At 39.0% G+C, this 20,918-nt stretch overlaps 1 protein-coding gene across 1 annotated transcript in view; it reads right to left on the reverse strand.

Moving 5' to 3' along the window:
• The window catches only part of MAN2A1 (mannosidase alpha class 2A member 1), a 166,038-nt gene that overhangs the window by 133,949 nt on the left and 11,171 nt on the right, over positions 1–20,918 (reverse strand). The window contains exons 2-3 of the mRNA XM_019727767.2: positions 9,111–9,368; positions 6,093–6,237 (exon numbers count right to left, since the gene is read on the reverse strand). Of these exons, the coding sequence (XP_019583326.2) occupies positions 6,093–6,237; positions 9,111–9,368 (403 nt within the window). The remainder of the gene's footprint in view (positions 1–6,092; positions 6,238–9,110; positions 9,369–20,918) is intronic.

Genomic DNA, 20,918 nt, shown 5'->3' on the forward strand with positions numbered 1-20,918 from the left:
AGGGATTATTCCTTATGAATTTGTACCAACTGGACAAACAGTTAACCAAGTTTACTATTTGGAAGTGCTGAAAAGGCTGCGTGAAAAAGTTAGACGACCTGAACTTTTTGCCAACCATTCATGGACACTGCACCAGCTCCCACGGCACTGTCTGTGAGGAAGCTTTTAACCAGTAAACAAATAACTGTATTGGAACACCCTCCCTACTCACCTGATCTGTCCCTCAATGACTTCTTTCTTTACCCAAAGATAAAGGAAATATTAAAAGGAAGACATTTTGATGACATTCAGGACATCAAGGGTAATACAATGACTGCTCTGATGGCCATTCCAGAAAAAGAGTTCCAAAATTGCTTTGAAAGGTGGACTAGGAGCTGGTGTCAGTGCACAGCTTCCCAAGGGGAGTACTTTGAAGGTGACCATAGTGATATTCATCAATGCGGTATGTAGCACTTTTTCTAGGATGATTTTGCAAACTTAACTGCCAAAATCATATACTAAAAATTTTTCACTGTTTATCAGAATTTCAAACTTAACTAAGCAGACTATTTTTCCTTTTTTCAGGTCAATCTGGCAACCCTATTCACAACCCAAAGTTCAGAAAAAATGTGCTGAATTAGCCAATGCCCATAAAGCAAGAAGAAATAGAATCACTTAAACTAAACAAAGTATCTTAAGAGTCAGTATGGTAAACGGAAAGCACATGGATCTCAGAATCAGGCAAATCTGAGCTGCAAGTCACCATCCTCTGTCACTGTAGAACTAACTGTCCTTGAACGGATAAAATTAATAAACCTACCTTAGCCTCACTGCCCTCATATAGTCAAAGGGGTTTAATTTACCACTTTTCAGGATTGCAAAAGTAACACACACCAGACATTTCCCTGACGCAGAACAGTCAACGAAGGCTAGTTCTCAGTTCTTCCTCATACTATCTTAGCTCCCCAGAAACTCAAATTTCCTGTCACAGTAGCCAAAACCAAAGAACTCACTGAATCCACAATAACTAAACAGGACAAAGTACTCCCCAAACTGTGCCCGAATACGAACCTCTCCCAACCATCTCATTTCACTCAGCAGGTGCCAGAGTGCTACGTGCCCACTGCCTCTCACCTAAGTGGGCCCCTCCAACTATGGCACCAGAACTGTTTTCTGCTGACAGCGCTTAACAATATCTGAACAGAAAAACCTTAAAACAACATTACACTGTGCTTTCCTCAGAGGTTTTTGTTCTTCTTCACAAACTTTTTAAGAATAAAGACATATAAATTCATTTCAAACTGCCATATAATCCTAAATGCTAAAATCTCTTTTCTTAATTAAAAAAAAAAAGCCAAAACATCCAAGTCACTCAGTTGAGTCAATAAAAAGTCTGCAAAGGAACTGCCCATACATATAAGAAAATTATTTTGCAGAGTGACTCCTGTAACTATCTAGATCCTCTTTGTATTTTGGAGTCATACCACATGGGGGATTATTTTCCAATATTCATTTTATAAATTGCTTAACTAACAATATGCTGTCCAACTTCCCATTTAGTCTACCTTATCTTCTCTCTACACACTGTGATTTCTTTGAAGGAAAATTAACTAAATATTTTAGCAGTTTAACTATTGAGAAGCAAAGAATTAAGATTGTAGATACAAAGGTGCTGTAATTGTGTTTTAATCAGCTTATTAATACAACATGAACATGTATCAATCAACTAACATTTAATTTCATGGTCCATGATTCAAAACTTTTCAAAAGCAAAACAATATAAAGTTATCAGAATTTACCAAACGATTCCTTTCTAATTTTGTTTCAACTCGTGTAAACCATACAAAACACTGTATAACAATTAGTACATGTCCTTATGGACTAGAAGAAGACATAATTAGGAATTTTATTAAAATACAAACATAATATGAAATTTGTATTTCTTACGAGATATCACCAACTTGGACCAAAAAGAAAAATATCTACATATATAAAAACACAGCATCATAATTCTTTAAGTTAGGGGACTAAATATAGGAATCTTTAAAAAAATCTATTTCAAATATTTCTATCTCCAACAGACAAAACTTCATTGATGAAACAAACTACTGAGCTAAAGTTTGTTTTAAATTGTTGCTGTAGAAAATGCAAACCAATCTCTATAAATCTCATTTAGAAAATAAATTGTCTAATTGCACATTCATTTAGGAGTATTACACAAAGATATCCCATTACAGAGTCACATTTGACCTGTAATATATGTGCACTTACTTATCTCTTTTCCTCCATTGAAAAAGTGGTTTTTCATGATATGAATGATTCAATTTTTCACAGAATAATTTAGTTTATCAAAAGTCTATTTTTGTGAAGGAGCAGTGAAATTAGGAAAACTCAGCAGATTCTTTTCTCTAGAATTCTGCTTGATAGCAAAAATCATTTTAGTTTTAGAAAGGTTTGCTTCTGACCATTACTGTTTTTCTCAAGTGGAGAAGGGCCTGAGGGTGAGGGTCATTAATATCTTTTACTAAGACAAAAGGATTCAACTGTGGTTGCTAGGATACCAACAGACAGATTCATTTATTGCAGTCATGAACAGTTATTAGGGATGTCTTCTCACAGAACAACTGTATAGAGTGCCCCTAGAAGCTGTGAGAATGAATTTTGTGTGAGCAAGAGTGACTGCATACTGAATGAGCAAGAGTAACTCCATTTTGGACATGTGCAGAGAACTTAGCAGACAACTGCCCAGGGAGCTACCTGGTTGCCCTAGTAATTGGGTGTAACCAGCTACACCCCGATGGTCTGCTACTAAAGATAAGGTGAGGTCAGGAAGTCATTCAGAATTGCAAGAGAACTGAGGACTTCTGCAGCTCAGAGAGCTAGTCCACTGAGAGGTGACCACGCTGCCACTCTGCTCCGAGAACCCACTGCCATCTGCTCCACTGGGACTGAACCTCTGCTGGACCGGCCTCCCAGACCAGCCACCCTTCCTCGCTCCATCAGGACTCTGAATGACTTTGGGACTGGTTCCTTCCTCTATTTTACCCAATTATTGCATTACTCTGTGCTTTACTGTTTAGTGTGCTGAGGATTGACGTTTGAGTAAAGAGCATATTGAAAGGCATTTAAGATCTTGTGTGCTCTGTTCCTCACTCGTGACACGGCGACCGTGGAGCCTCAGTCAGTGCCAGGTAGATCCTGGGGGTCTGAGAGCCCCCTGGAGGTTAGTCCCCCTGACTTGCAGGAAGGGACTCAGCATGGACTGTGAGCCTCGCAGTCGCTCGTCATAACAACATACTAACTACAGTGGGAACCCAACAAACAAAATCTAAAAGGCAAAGGCAATCCCTGCCCTTGAAGAGTGTGGTATCATCTGGTTTTGGTATTTAAAATTACAAAGTGCACTTTAAATAAGATATTTTTTTAAAGAAATAGAAATAAGTAGACAATGGGGAAGAAGGGAAGGGAGTTAAAGAAACACGTATGGCTGAGGTCAAATACTTCATCTGAGTCTGCAGAGTCCGATTCCTTCATTCGTTATTTATTTAACTAAATGAGTCTGTACTATGTGCTGGTTACCGTCCTAGGCATTAGACACTCAACAGTTAATGATGAAAAGTTTGAGTCCTCACTGCACTTACATTCTAGTGAGGAGACCCAGCAGAAGTGCTGCAAATATTTACTTCTGTGCCTATGTGGAAGCATGTTTGTGTGTGTGTGCGTCTGTGTGTGTGCGTGTGTGTGTGTGTGTGGATAGGGTAAGAAAGCTGTGGAGAGGCATGGAGGCACGTCAGAGAAGGTCTGATATATAATTTAGTGATTACTATATGTCAAGTATAGGGCTAGACAATGACGGTAGCGTGTAACAGGAGACACATGTTCTCTGCCGTTCTGTTATAGTTTACTCAGGTGGGAAATCCAGGTAAACTAACAGGCGCCACTGGTGCCACTACCTGTGTAAGCTTGACAGGTTGGTAACACCCTCATCATGAATAATGGCACTAACTTTCAAGGGTTATTGGGAGCAGTAGGTGTTTACAAAACATTTGGCACAATTCCTAGTAAACTACAAATGTTATTATTACAGCTAAGTGCCCATGTTATAGAATAATAAGAACTGAGATTGGTAGAAATTGAGGATGGCAGAAAAGGGGAAACGATAATAAAGGTCTTCAAAAAAAGAAAAAATCAAAAAGGAGGACAGATGAGTCCAATGAGGACTTGTAAGACACACTGTGAAGTGTATTTATGAACCTACAAGAAATAGTATACAATGGAATCACATCACACACCCAATTAAGTGACAAGAATAAAATTACACACGATTGGCAGAGAAGAGAGAAGGAGAGAACAATTTAAAAACTACAAATGGCTCTGCCGCTACTTCACTCAACAAGGAAATATTTCAGAGTGAAGGAGTTTATAGAAAAAATATCTATAGTCCTACAGGCAGTCTCAGATCTCATATGTGAAATCTCAGCTCCTCACCTCACTGAGTTTGACTCTAGATATAAACGAAGATGTGTTTTCCATAGGCACCCCCTAAAGACAAATACATTTAATCTGGCACTATTTTGATTAGATACGATTTTCATCACCTTTTGTACTTACTTCATAACTAACTCCTGCTTAAGATGCTATTCCACCTCTATGATCTCCATTTTGCAGATACAAAAATAAACATGCCCAAGGACACCTGGGCAGTATACAGCAGAGCCAGGATGCCTGCCTCCTTCTGTCTGACTCTAAATCCCTGTAGTCTTTCCGCCATGCCCAGACATCCCTGGCTTTGATTTGAAGGGGCAGGCTAAGATTAAGGAGGAAGACGATGCAAAACATATAAAAGTTAATAAAATGAACAGGTATTTGTAGAAAAAGATAAAGACATTAAGAACAAAGACAGAGAAACTAAGTCAGAAGCAGATATATTATAACTGCTCATCACAAATTTCCAAAACAATACTGATTTCATGTATTTTATACCTCTGTGCTTACTAAATATTGAAGTATTCTGGAAATTCAAACATTTCAACATCCAATCAATATCCAAGCTCTATCTCCCTGACTACCTCTCACACCCAAAAGAGGCACACAGAGCACACATACACACCTTCACCAAGTCATGTGTCCATACACTAACTTGTTAGTTTTACTGCCTTTGAAAGAGAAAGAAAGGATGACAATAAACTAATGGGAAAGAATATAAGTAGGAGATGAATGTTGGGAATAAAGAAAATCCTCCAAAGTACTAACTGAATGGTGGTACCTCTGACAGTAATAATGAAATTGAGAAAAATACCAAATGTAAGTATTAGTAAGTCATTCAAAAAAAAGTCTTTGGAAGTAAATTCAAAAAAAGAATCCTGCAACTAAATTCATTGGGCATTTACTCTGTGCCTGTAGATTCACACTAACAAGTGTACACATCGAAACATAATTCCTATTATAATTTTAGTAATTTTCTCTTATCTTGGGGAGAAATCTCTGGTCCCAATGAAAAACAAAAGTCATTCCTTTGAAATAACAATCACAAGAATGACAATGATAGCAGTTACTTTTGGGCCATTCACATGCCTTTACATTTCACCCCTTGAAGTACGCCATTCTGATTCTACCTGGGAAAATACTTAACCACTCTCAGATTAAGGAACTTGCCTAAAGTTGTCTAATATTTCAGACATGATAGGGTAGGGGACTCACCCATGTCTGTCGGACACCAGGGCTCTAACCACTTTCTACTGATTCTCCATTTCAAAGACTCAAACTTAAATGTAGAGTTTATGGACATGAAATAATTCTCCCACGTAGTATTTTACACTAAGCAACTAAAATGAATGATCAGTACCTTAAATGCATGCAACTTTTCACCCCCAAAACTATGACCATCTTGTGTTTATTACTATTTTATGCTGCACCACTACTGTCCTTAAATGGCACATGAACTGATAAAATGAGAACTTGAAAGACAATGACATATAAAAGGAATACGATGCTGGTAAAAGTCAGAGAAATGTCTCAAAAACTTGAGAAATGGGCTCCACCAAATTACCATTAAAATAGCCTGTGTCTCCAGGGTCTTAAGAACCTCCCGTTTTTTGAAGTGCAAATTTTACCTGGGTCATTATGGGAATGAGGTACCACAAAGACTTGAAGGGGCTTAGTGTCCCATTCATTAAATTTATAGGTAATGTCAAATCCTTGCTTCCAAACTCCACCATCTGGATTGTCAAAAGGAATTAGATTGTAAACATCCAACATCTAAAAATATAAAAGACAAAAAAAAAAGTCGGTTTAACAATGTATAGCCATTATTAATTTAAACTTAATGTTGAAAAATATTTGCTCAAAACTACTTATTGTTGTACTCTGAGTACATATTTTACAAGATAAAACTACTTCTATAGACATTAATGAAGAATTTAAGGCAGAAAACATTTAATCACCATTCAAAGGCTTGAAATGCTTCCTGTGTGACCTAACTATCCTGAAAAATAATCCCCTCCCCCATCTGCTTCTGATAAAAACTTTCATTCATTTCCTCTTCCCGTGTTACTTCCAATTGATTAGAAATGAACAGAAATTGAATAGCAAACAAAAAAATTGTATTATGACCAAATATTTAGCATTTTCAAATACAGTACTGAAAATTATTTACTTTTTTTGAGTTGCCTTTAGTTTATAATCAATCTCATATATTTTAAAATCTGAATCTTAGTGAAAATTCATAACTATTCTTTCATTTAGCATATGTTTTTTATTCTAAAAATAAAAGCATAATAAGGTCAAGTAGGTTAAATAAGGAAGAATTTTTTTAAATTGAGATTTAGCTTTTAAGTGTTCAAATATTTTCTAAGTTTCCAATGCAATATTCCTTCTAGATAATAATCTATTTGGACACAAAGGAAAAAATATTGCGCCCCAAAAAAACCCCTAAAAACTTTTATTCTTCATACTATCTACAATAGTAAATGTGACAAAGAACACAACCACCCTTTGGCAAAATTCAACTTATGTAAAAATTACATCCTAATTAATGTATAAGTGGGTTATAAAGATTTTCTAAAAATATCAGGCAACTTTCATAAAAGTACATACAAAATATCTTGTTTCCCCGAAAATAAGACCTAGCCAGGCAATCAGCTTTAATGCATCTTGTGGAGCAACAATTAATATAAGACCCGCTCTTATTTTACTACAATATAAGATTGGGTATAATATAATAAACATAATATAATCTAGTATAATATCGGGTCTTATATTAATTTTTGCTCCACAAGATGCATTAGAGCTGATTGTCCGGGTAGGTCTTATTTTCGGGGAAACACGGTACTTTGTATAACATATCAGTTCAGAATTTATGACTTTAATAAATAAAAGAAAATGCTCTAAGGATAAGTGAACAGATCTTTGGGAACCAGCTGGACAGGAGGATGCGATAACAGTCTCTGCTATTCCTTTCAGTTCTTCCTTAGATCCTGTGAATCTCCCGGTCCCTGCTGCCTCCTTCTGCCTGCCTTCCATAGTTGCTCTACACCTCCTTTCTGTCCACCCCAGATTTAGAACCCCCCAAAAAGTTCTGTTTTGTCCCCCTTTAAAGGTTATTTAATTAAAACCTGAACAAAGCCAAGCCTCATAGAAATAAATACCCATTCAAAGCACAAGATCCTGATCCTATCTGAACCTGTCCACACAATAGCTGATGAGGTTGCAGGCATAAGGCCTGGCCAGCTCCACTGTCCCCAGCTATCTACTTGGCCTGTGAGCCATGTGGCCTCGAGATCATATCATGTTCTTGTCCCTAGCAATTAGTGAAAATTTGAAGCAAGGCCAGAGCCACCTCATTTTGCACAACTGTAAAATATTCACCCCATAGGGTTGTCTTGTCAACAAGTTCGTTTCTAGTCTTAGGTAGAAAGTTAACAAACACAGCTCTGCTAATTTACAGAATAGAAAAATATGAGTGACACACCCTAAGTGTAAGAAAAGCAGAAATCCTTCCTTACCCTAGTCTTCAACTCCACTACCCTCTAGGACAGCAGGATTCAAGAGAAATGTGCAAATGAAACCCGTAATTGTAAATTTCACAGTGAAATGAAATAGGTGAAATTAATTTTGAGGATATATTGTTGTTAGCCCAATGTGTTCAAAATATTGCCATCTCCCACCTCAGGGATGATGTAGATGCCTGATCACTGCACTGTACACCTGAAGCTGAACAATATGAATGTCAACTACAATTTTATATATGTGTGTGTGTGTGTGTGTGTGTGTGTGTGTGTGTGTGTATGTATATGGTTACAGGAAGCGGAGTACAGCATTAGGAATAGAGACAGTGGAAATGTAATGGCTCTGTGCGATGTCAGGGGGATAGTGGATGGGGGAGGGGGTTCACACAGTTTGAGGGATATAAATGATAAACGTCTAAGTATTACTTTGTCTTGTGCACCTGAAACTAATAAAAAAAAAAATGGATCTACCCAAAAAAAAGAAGAAATTGCCATCTCAACGTGTAATGAATATAAAAATGAAAGATATTTTACAGTCTTTTTTTCATACTACATCTTTAACACTTTGTGTGCATATTATACTTAGAGCACATTTCAGTGCAAACTAACCATGTTTCAAGCACTCAGTAACCACGTATGCGCAGTGGCTTCCATATAGCACAGCACAGCTCTAGAATATTTCCCTTCTCTCTCACAAAGGGATATTCAGCAAAATGAACCTAACTGCCCACTGTGTGAAACCTATAATGTAGAACAGTGATATAGTTAGAAGAAGGCTTTTCTTGTACTCTCCAAAGGAAGGTAAGAAAATCTCTAGCCAAATGTAAGCTTCTAAATGTCTTCAACTATTACAGAAAATAGGACCTAAAAAGCATAGCAAAAGGCCATCTTCACAAAGTATAAAGTAAGAAAAATTAGGAGAAACACAGAATTATGGAATTTTATCACTAAAAAAAGGACATTAATAATCTTGTGACTAATCAAATCACTATACAAGAATAGAAACTAAAATCCAGAGAGTTTAAGCAACTTGCTAGTAAGTAAGAACAGATAACATACCAACTCTAAAAAAAAAAAAAAAAAAAAAAAAAAGGTTCAGTGATTATTAACACATGTATACATTACCTGCACATGTGAATTCTGACTTCCGCTGTGTGAAGCAAACAGACAGTCTTCAGGGTCGATTGTGAGGGACAATTGTTTCGATGACAGAAGAGGTGACCCAGCACCTCGGCTGAAATTGCCTTGTGAACTTTTCGACCCATCCTCCACAGACTCACTCAAATTGATGACCGAATCTCTAATATTTGAGATGATCTCATTATTCTCAGCTAGCAAACGCTCCAAATGGTCTATTTTTTCTTGCAACATTGAGAGCTGGCCCTACAATAAAAAAGACAAAGGCAGCTATATGAAACTCCAATATAGCTCTGCGGAGGCACACAGATTTTTTTTTTTTTTTCTAAATTATGTGCCTGCCCAAGAGGGCAGCCACTCACCCTTTACTTTCCACTTTTATAAGTGGGATCACAGAAAGCATGAACAGCTGTAAGGGTTGAAACACCAATTTACGGCAGAAAATTTTCTCCATAGCTGCAATCTTTGTTTAACCATATTTTAAAATGTGCAACAGAAGGACCCAAAACATTTTAGGATATATTTCCTATTAACCCCAACCCAGCCCTGAAAGATCTTTGGGTCTCTAAAATCACTTAGTACAACAGCATATTATATTCAGGTATGAAATCTTAAATATAAGTGTAATTGATTGTAGTTATTCTCAAGGGTCAAAGAGTATGAACCTACAAATGATCATTTCATATTAATCGGTAACACTAGTGGACAATCCTAAATAAGAACTATTAGCTATAGAAAAAAAAATCAATTAGTCAATTGTTAATTAGCCATACGCTTGAAAAAGACTGTCATGAACTTTCTCGAGTAACCACGTTGTTGAGTCGTTTAGACTGCTTCCACTATATTGTGTGACTTTTAGATTTTTTTAATTGCCCCTCACATTAAAAGGGCCATCTCTATAATATAAACCTTGCTATACAGAATAGCACCTCAGCTTATTATGAGAGCAAGGACAATCTTTGTCTTTTTCACTCCTATACCCAGGGTTCCAAACACAGAGCATATAGTTATAAATTTGTCCAATGACCCTCATGTTACTGGAACTCAATTATAATTCCTGAGTGAATACCCACTGTGCCAGGTATAATGCTACATGCTGGGTAGACAGATATGCATAAGATATGAGTTCCTGTCTGAACACACAAGATGACATTGTAACTAGAAATAGCCTACCCTATGCCCTCAAACAGTCCACATTATGGTTTAATAAAATAACTATATGGATATGAACAAACAATTCTAGACATCCAGAAACAAAAAGTCTATCACCAGTAAATAACAGAAAGAAAGGAGGAAGGAGAAAAAGAAAACTCGTAAATGTCCACAAGTAAAGGACTGGTCACATGGTACATCTAATATTACTGACTAGTTTCCAGTCACTGAAAATGTAGAAATATTATTTTTTTTTTAAATTAAAACTATATGGGAAGTTACTTTCAGGAAATACACTTGAGAAACAGTAGTTTTAAAATAGTATGTATGGAAAAAAAAAGTATGCATGACATTATCCCCTTTTGAAAAATAATACATATGGAAGGCCACCATGGAGATGGTAAAAACTGTTTATAGGCATTTATATTCTTCTTTAGCTTGTTATGAACAGTTGCTGATTTTGTAATGGGAGGCTGAGAGAAACAAGGATTCCACTTCAGGTTACTGGCCAGTTCAACAAGGGGAGAGAAGACGTCAACAGACTGCTATGTACCAAGAAAGAGCCATTTCAGCAAACTGTGTGTAACAGACAGTCCTCAAAGACTCTCTCACAGGCCTCGCTACCTAATAAAGACAGAAATAGCCCCCTATATGTCAAAATTGCAGTCCTTTAAAGTAACTGTCATCTCCGGGGGGGTGGCGTGTCTCCACAAGCCTGTTCATCGGCATGTACAGAAGCAGGAAGTACAAGGTTTTAGCACAGAACTCATGCTGAAAGACAAGCCCCATTTCCCCTAGTGCAGAGCAAGAGAGAGAATGTGGATCAGTTAATAACTAAAAATGGCAAAACAAAGGAAACTTGACGGATCAGTGCAACATTAGATTCAGGGTTCGAAGAGAAACTAGTTGAACCATGTAGATTCCAGGTCAGCAAAGCTGTTGAGCAGTATTATACTAATTTTTTTTTTTCCTTTTAATAAGCACACACTGATGTTAGTTGAATCATTCTCAGTGGAAAGGCGAAAGGGGACGCTTGGCACAAACCAAAGTTCATACAAAGAAGCTAAAAATATTTGACAGTCAGGTACACAGCTTTGTATATAAATTTGTATATATTTTCCTAAACAGACATGCTATCAAAGGTTGTCCAAAATAAGGGAAAAGCTTTTCTGCACTCATTTATCACAACACCATAGACTGTAGCTTTTTGAAATCACTTCTGATGAATTCTGTTGAATATTTTCAATACTGAGATACAAGTCTACTTTAGTGATGCTTGCAATTCCTGCCACAGCAGGTAAACACAGTAAATCCAGTTCCTCTGATTCCGAGAATTAGAACATGTTGACTCGACTTACCTGCAGTCAAGCTATACACCTCCATAAAATAAAACCTTGGCTTGGTCTAAGGTTTTATTTTGTATCACCCAATAATACCATTACTAACTGCTTGGTGACAGACGATTTCTAGACTTATTGTGGTGATCACTTCATAAGGTATATAAATGCTGAATTACTATGTTATATACCTGAAACTAACATAATTTGTTAACTACAATTAAAGATAATTTTTTTAAAAAGCTAAGGGGAAAACAGAAATTAATTCCAATGAAAATAAAAAGCTGTGTTGGAAAATCTTAAAAAATTAATAAATACCACCATCCTAGAGCTTTCATCAGACACTTACAGTGTATAAATTAACAAACGGGTGCCGAATTTCTCCACATCTTCCTGCACTTTCAGGAAAAGATAGTTTCGGAGCCATGCACACGGCCAAGCTGCCTACACCTCAAAAAGTACACACTGAGAAAGAAAAGGGCTCCCTTTGGAATAGTCTTACTATGACCCTGGTCCCTTAACCCACAGAGGAGAGTATTATTCAAAATAAACATTACAGGAGATGGATGTTTCATGAAAAAGGAACTTGTGGGCATTAAAGATGATTTCAATCTCATTGTCGCTTTAAAGATAGAATTAATGATCAGTACCTAGAATTTGATACTGAATTAAGTCCATTGAGAAAACCATGTCCTAGGGATATGTCAGCATAATGGTCTAATGAAAATTGTTTTTAAAACTGTATTACGCAGTGGAATAAAGGCTCCCTCTAAACAGTTGAAATTTTTAAAATACACACAACCTCATAAGCAAATTCTGTACACACAATAAAGAGTGGTATGACTTTAAAAAGATGCACTCGTAGTCTACCTTAAAGTAACAGAAATCATAGATAATGTTTCAATTATGCTGACAAGTCAAAGAATACTTGATGGTATTGAAAAAGACAGTTTTTGTAGTGCAAGAAAATTACTTATGAGAAAACCACTTTATTCTTTGATTTGCTAATCAGTTCTATAGGGAGTCCAGGGTGTTGCACTGCTGAGGAGAGAGGAAGGTCATGACATTTGATTTACTCTGCTTTTGGTGAAAAGAGAAAAACAGAGCAAAAAAATCTCTGATATCAAAGACTTTGGAGAGAGAACATTTAGAGCAGGGGTGTCCAAACTGCGGCCTGCGGGCCAACTGCGGCCCATGATCCATTGTTAATTGGCCCGCAGCAAATTCCAAAAATATATTTAGTTTACTTAAATAAACCAGGTGAGGCAATACATACTTCACCTCGAGTGAGTGGCCCGGCTGTTTGTGTATTTTACCGCATATGGCCCTTGGTGAAAAACGTTGAAAAAAGTTTGGACACCCCTGATTTAGAGCCTACTAGAAGGCAAAGTGGGATCCAGTACCCACTTAGCCCTACGAACAAAATCAATCGTGCATCTCCGGCTAAATCTGAAAACATATTATGTAATGAGTTGCGCAGGTAAGACACTAGCTTCTGGGATTGGTATCACGGTGATCACTGGAGCACAGCTGAATCTGCACACCTTCTCCTTCCTTCCTGTCATAATTGAAAAGAACATGTGCCTTCCCCTCCCACCACTTCAAAGGCCAACACTCTGCTGGTGAGCTCCAACCTGATCTCTGCCAGCTGCTCAAAGGCTATATTCTTGTGGTCAAACTCTCTCAACACTGCTGCAACAAACTCCCCTTCTGAAAGCAACTCATTCTCAGTGACAACATAACATGTTCTATTTGGTCAAGCTATATGAAACTGCCATTCTTATAAGTCAAAAGTAATCAAATGTCACCAATTTCATATGGTTCAACTTAACATCTTATCCTAGCTAAACAAATAAATCAAACTTCAGTGCTTCCCTTGGTCCTGCATCCCTTTCCAGGGCCCCACACTCATCATGGTCATTACAGGGATTATTAACAGTCTACATTTATTATCCCCCTTCCTTCCAAACTCCCACTGGCTCATCTGCCCATTCCAATTAGCACCTGACCACTACTCCACCAAAACGTACCATGAAAAGTACCCAAAGGCTTCCATGTTGTCAAGCCTGACGAACAAACACGGTCCTCACCTTATCCATCACCTCATGGAGCATTCGGCATTCCTTCCCCCCAGAAACGTTTTCTTCACTCACTCCCAGTATATGTTCTTGGCTCTCCTCCTTCCAACTGTTTATCAATCTCCTTCTTTCCCCGATATCTAAATGATGGAGGCCCCCAGGTTAGCTCCTGAGTTCTCTGACTTCTCTATACTGTCTTATCCACTCTATGGTTTAAATTCCATTTTTTTGTACTGATGCCCCCTCCCCATATTTGTATCTCCAACTAAACCCTATTCTCTGAAACAAACAAACAAAAAAACATCTATCCAAATGAGTACTGACTTCTCACCTTGGGTTTCGAACTTACATCCAAAAGACACCTTCCTCAAAAAGCCTTCCACAGGCCTCAAGTCTTCAGTAAGCAGCTTTAACCTCCACCGTGTTGGTCACTCGCAAAATCTTGGTGGTATACCTGATTCTTCCTCCTTCCCCACCCTGCTCACATATCCAACCCATCTACAAGCTCTGTCCATCCTACCTCCAAAATACTTGAATCAATCTACCTCTCTCCCTCTCAACTGCTACCACACTGGTCCAAGCCACCAACGATCCCTCCTAGCCTCGTATAGCAGCCTCTTAACTGAATTCCCATATCCACATCCTTCAACCATGCCCTACTCAGATGCAACACCTTTCTTACATTCCAGTGCTAGTTTCTCATTACACTTACATTAAAATTAAAATACCTTCTACTACAATCAATAAGGACCTGCATATCTATTCTCTCTACCCTTCTCTTTCTCCCCTCAACTTAGCTTCACCCTATTCTTATTTCAGTTCTAAGCCAGCTCCTGCCCACTCCATCTCAAGATCTCGGTACATGTTCTCTCTTTATACAATGCTTCCACTCTACCTCAAATGTCCCTACTGCAGAGCCTTCCCCAGCTATCTTATCTAAAATAGGCATCTCATGTTATTCTCTATGTCAACCTGTTTTCTGTTCCTTCCACAGCATTTTTATCTATTTTATTCATGCATTGCTTCCCCCTATCCTTCACTAACTGAATCTCTATTTTGAGAACAGGAACCATAACGGCTCTATTGTACCGTGATGCCTAGCACAATGCCTGGTGCAAAACAGGACTGCAAAACATTTACTGGGGGGCGGGGGGAAATAGGAAGAAAGAAAAACAGTGTGTGACACTTTTTTCTATCATAAGGAAGTATTAAATGTCATTTTTGGACATATAAACCTACACCAAAAATAATGAAAATAACAATTTTTTAAGAGAGAAAATTCAGGGGGAAAAAATTCATTGCAAGCCAAAAAGTAGGTACGAATGAGAAGGGGAGTCCTAAATAATCATGACTGACCTTGTGAGTAGGGTAAAATATGTGGCTCCTTTTCTAAGGAAAAGATTATGGATTCTATACACTCCAACCAATGGTTTTCAACTTTCACTTATCATCAACGGGCTATGATTTTCAACTTATGCAGGGATGTAGGGAGTTTGGAAAAAGAATCTTGAGAAACTCTAGAATCCTTCTTACCATGGTAGTGATATAAGGTGTTTATCCAACCAAATCAAGTTTCTAGTTAAGAGAACTGTAGAGAAAATATTACTACATATGTATAATATAACCACTACTGGCAGCATTCAAATAAACAAAATGTCACCCCAATGTGTATGTATCTGAAATTCCAGATCTCAACCATCTTCCATTTGTATTCTTTTACCCTCTTGGAATCAAATTTTCTTAGATTCAGCATATCACTCGAGCACATCAAAGTTTCCCTGGACTTGGATTCTATCACTGAACGTGCCATGCCCACCATGTAGCAATGCGGTTGGGTGAACAGGCTATAACAGTAACCATCAGAAACATCTGAAAGGCTGTTCAAAATCATGAACCCCAGGTACTCACCCTAAAATCTCTCAGGAACAGCCCCAGCCACGAGAGTGACATCACCAAAATGGCATCATAGGAGACCCCAACCTCCATCCTCCCACAAAGATAAACAATTACCTATCCACAAACAAAAACAGCTCTGTGAGATGACTGGAGTCTACCTACAAAACTTCAGCACACTGTCAAACAAAAAATCTGAGACTAACCACACACACACAAACAAAGGAAAACAGCTTCATTTTGTCTGGATCATCCCATCCCTCAAGCCAGTACTGCTCAACACCAAGAGAAAACTCTCCAGCTAGAAAGAGTTCCCCTAGCTGGGAAAAAAAGAGTGTGGTATGCAACCAGCTTCTCAGTCTTCACTGCACAAAGAGAAGAGACATATAGTTCAAGAAGAAAAGCAGGGGCTACCAAGTGCAGCCACACAGAGAGCAAGAGAGTTCAGTCACCTGCTCTACAGACAAACCCTGCTTTCACCATTGAAGAAGGAATCGAACCAACAGTCTGCAGAGCTGGCATAGAAGCCCTGCAGTGCTTACCCCATGTATTGGCATTCGCTGATGTCAGCCACCATGCTCTCTCCCCACCCAGCCCCTCTGGAGCCCGAGAACCACACCAGTAGCCAGCCCACACCTCTGTGGCTGCAGGAGTGCAAGACTCCCGCCTAAACCCCCACAGCTGACCCCCACTACCATGGGGCTGGCCCCTCCAGCTGCACACCTGCATACCTGTCACTAGCATCCACTTTCTACATATGCTCAGGAGGCCTGGGAAGCCATGGGAGAGCACACCTAGAGCCAGGGGCCCTGCAGATGCTTGTAGGCCCAGATGAGACCCTGTCTTCTGTCACTGGACTGCATCGTTGCACTCACCTGCTGCTAGACCCTCCAGCTGTGCCCCTGCACACACCCAGCCTGATCTCCATCAGCAGCCTCCACTGCCATGTGCCCACGGTGAGACAGAGCAGGCACGGCAGTGCACGTCACCAACCAGTGTGCCCACAGCTGGCCCCAACCCAGACTGCCAGCATTGGCTGCTACCACAACATACATTTGCAACCAGCCCCGGCCACTACACATGCCCCTAGCAGCTGGCCCCCATAGCTGAGTGTATGTATACCACCAGCTCTCGTCACCACTGCTATCTGCTGTAGTCCTTGGGAACTGGACCTGGAGATGCCATTGAGGACTTAAAATGCCCTTATTGCCACTGCAGACACTGTAGCACTTGCCAAAGACCATGCAGTTGTCAATGCTGTGGACCCCAGTGAACTGAATCAAAGAGACATCACAATGCCCCTGAAACTGGTGCAGTCACACGCCCCTGCACCACTAGACCTGGGGTCACAGCATGCCCCCGCATGCCTCACCCATAGGTGAAAGGCTTCCCTTACCGAAGTCAGTCCATAAAGTCTGGGAGAGATGACTGCATTTTCAAATGCACAGACACCTATGCAACGCTACAGAGATCAGGAAGAATCAGAAAAACATGACTCTGCCATAGGAATACAGTAAACCTCTAGTAACTGACCCCAAAGAAATGGAGATACAGCAAAAGCCTGACAAGTAATTCAAAATAATTGTTTAAAGATACACAGAGAGTTACAGGAGAACACAGATAATTAAACAGTATCAGGAAAACATAAGAACAAAATGAGACGTTCAACCAAGAGATGAAAAACATAAGAACAGAAATGTTGGAGCTGAAGAATACAGTGACTAAACTAAACAGAGAGTTTTAACATGAGACTTGATCAAACGAAGAAAAAAATAAGTACACTCGAAGATTAATCAATTGAAATTGTCCGATGAGAAGAGAAAAAAGAAAAAGGAATAAAAAAGATTGAAGAAAGCCTACATGATCTACGGAATACCAATAAGAGGATCAATCTGCAACTTATTAGCGTTCTAGAAAAAACAGAGAAGTAGAGGGCAGAAAGCTTGTTTAAAGAAATAATGACTGAGAAACTCCCTAATCTGAGGAGGAATTTGGATACCCAAGTTCATGAAACTCATCGATGACCAAACCAAACCAACTTCAAGAGATCCTCTCCTGACACATAATAAAATGGTCAAATTTTGAAGACAAAGAAAGAATCTTAAAAGCTGGAAGAGAAAAAATAAGCTTGTAACATACAAGGAAAACCCCACCAGGCTATGGACAGATTTCTCAGCAAAAATCTTAGAGGCCGTGATGAAAGAGTTGGGTGATATATTCAAAGTTCTAAAAGAAGAAAACTGCCAACCCAGAATACTTTACCTGGCCAAGCTGTCCTTCAAAAAAAGGAGAAAGACTTCCCCACAAAAACAAAAGTGAAGGGAATTCATCACCACAAGACCTGCCTTGTAAGAAATGCTGAAAGAAGTTCTTAAAGCTGAAGTGAAAACATGCTAATTAGTAACATGAAAACATATAAACATACAACACACTCATAAAGGTAAGTGTATAGTCAAATTCAGAACACTCTAACCATGTAATATGGTAAAATATTAACCACTTAATCTAGTAAAGGTTAAAGAACAAGAGTATTAAAAATAACTATAGCTACAATAATTTGTTAGTATGTACACAATTTAAAAAAGGTAAATTGTGACATCAAAAATATAAAAGACAGGGGGAGTAAAAGGTAAAGGCTTTGTGTGCAATTGAAGTTGTCATCATCATAAAATAGACCTGCAGTTGGTTTAATCTACAGATGCAAAACTTGGCAATACAAAGAACCTACTGTGGTAGGCATAATGATGCCCCTCCCACCCCACCCCAAATGATGTCCATGTCCTAAGTCCTGAAACCTGGAGTGAATCTCTTACCTTACATGGCAAAACAGGCTTCACTGATGTGATTAATTTAAGGATTCTGAGATAGGGAGATTGTCCTAGAATATTCAGGTAGGTCCAATGTAATCACATGGGTCCTTATGAGGGAAAAGGAGGCGAGTCAGATCGATATGAGATATGAAAACAGAAGAGGTCAGAATGATGCCATCCTAGAAGGGAGTCTTGAACCAAGAAATACAGGCAGCTCCTTGAAGCTGGTAAAGGTGTGAGGAAACGGATTCTCCCCCAGAGCCTCCAAAGAAAGGCAGCCCTGCCAACATCTTGATTTTAGTCCAGTAAGACCCATTTCAGACTTGAGACCTCTAGAACTGTAAGAAAATACATTTTTTCTTACGTTAAGCCAGAGTTTGTTGTGATTACAACAGCAATAGGAAATAAATATGCCTGGCAAGGAGTTGACCCAATATAAATAAAGTTTAGAAAGTTTCCTTCTATTTGCAGTCCCTGTTAGAGGAAGCCGCCCGAATCCCCATCAGAAGACGTGGGGAGCTGAGAGCCCATGCAATGGAGCCAGAGGGGTGACACCACGTGACTTTATAAGCTGTTTTCCCAGGGGCATATTTTGGTCTAAGGCTACATATCTACCTTAGAATAAAAGAGATAGGAAAAGACTTTATGATTAAAAATATTTTTTCAGGGAAAGAAACATCAAAATCTTCATCTTGGATAGGTTGGGCGCTAATGAATGAAAAGTGTTTTAAAGGTATTCTAGCGCTACGGTGGGGCAAGTGGGGTAAGATGGTACGGCAGGTGGCCAGGTAAATGCCATGGTGGCTTGGGCCATTTGACAGGACACAGGGAGTAGGAAGGGTCAGGAAAAGAAAAATGTTTGTTTGTTTTTTGTTTTTTTGTGTGTTTTTTTTCTGAGGCCACTGGGAGAATGATATTTGTAGGTGGCACTGAAGAGCAATAGGGAATGCTGGGGAAGGAGCAGAGTGAGGGGCACAGGTTTTCTTCTGGAACTATTAGATAGATAGCTCCGTGGTGATATCAGGTAGACACACAAGCTCAAAAGCCAGGAGAATATATAAGCTTGAGTAGCTATATAAATATGAATTTAAAGCAGTGGGAACGAATGGGATTACCTAGAGAGAGTACACAGAGCCACTTCTTATAATTGTAAAAGGCTCACCAGGTGATTCTCACACATCTGCAGTTAAGAACCACTGCATTAAAGCTAAATGTAGGAACTGTGATTTGGTAAAAGAGAGTCTGTATTTCCAGCAGGGGTGTCACTGGTATTGCAGTAGTTCCAAGTCAGACGCTGTTCAACTATAGAGAGAAAAACCCTCCTATTCAGTCAGAGCTCAGGCACTTAACAGGAAAGCATTTTGGTTTCCTGAATGACAAGTAACCCCACAAGTGACTGCTCCTCCCCCCTTAAGATGTGTACTGTTGAGGCCAAAGAGTGTGAACTGAGGCTGTGGCCACAGTTGTGTATGTAACTACTTCTCTATCAGCAAGCCACAAACCATAGTTACAAATGACCTCTTAATGGTATTTTCCAGACCCAGAGTTTATCATGCCTGAATCTCTTCCAGGGTATTTTCTTTGTGCGGCCATTTGTTCATTCAAAGAAATAAATACCCTCACCATATGAGCATAAAGAATAATTACATAACACCTTGCCAAAACACAAGAGCAATGCACGCTTTGCCCTGGCAAATCATTATTCATAATTCATACCTGCCTAGGTGTGACGGTAACAGAGGCTCCTCAGATGCAGATACACATGTATGACAAGAGTGCCAAGGGAAGAGCTGGGACTTCAAGCTCACTACCCTTTACCTCGGTAGGTGAGGTCCCTAAGGATTCCTGGCTGCACCTGGGTAAAACCACTGTGCCGCTGCCAGAATCACCACAGAGGATCCCAGCCCTGACCTGGAATAACAGGCCACTCTGGTTTTTCCCCACCTTTGTACCTTACTCTCTCACCACTTTCAAAAAACATGGTCCCGGCTCCAGTTGCTGGCACTTTCTCCAGGCTCCAGGGCACAGCTCCATTTCCACCCTGCGAGTTTCCAGATGTATATTTAGATTAGAACATACAGCCCCCACCCATGCCAGCCTAATGCAGCTGCACAGAAACCACTTCCTGTTGAGGCACCATTTTAGGCACCAAGCTACTATATAAAGTGAGATTCTGCGAAACAGGTTATCTTTTAAAAATGTTATTAGTAGAAGAGCTTGTAAATAGGGCAAAATGCTTGGATTATAAAATATTTTCATACAATGCAGTTTTATTACTTTCAAATACATTTAATAACTGCATTAAGTGGTGCTAAGCAAATAAAGTGTTGACTAATTGAATATTTTTCTTTAATTCAGCACTTCCCAAATTGTTCTATGAAATATTACGTGTGTTTTTTTTTTTTTTGGCAAAACTTTTTTTTAAAAAGACCACAATGATTTTTCTTGTAAAATGAAGTTTTACTGTATTTCTATTCCTATACATAGCACTCTAAGATAATATGTCAACAGTGTATGCCACCCAAG

Source organism: Rhinolophus sinicus, linkage group LG03, assembly GCF_036562045.2.
Source record: "Rhinolophus sinicus isolate RSC01 linkage group LG03, ASM3656204v1, whole genome shotgun sequence".
NCBI lineage: Eukaryota > Metazoa > Chordata > Mammalia > Chiroptera > Rhinolophidae > Rhinolophus > Rhinolophus sinicus.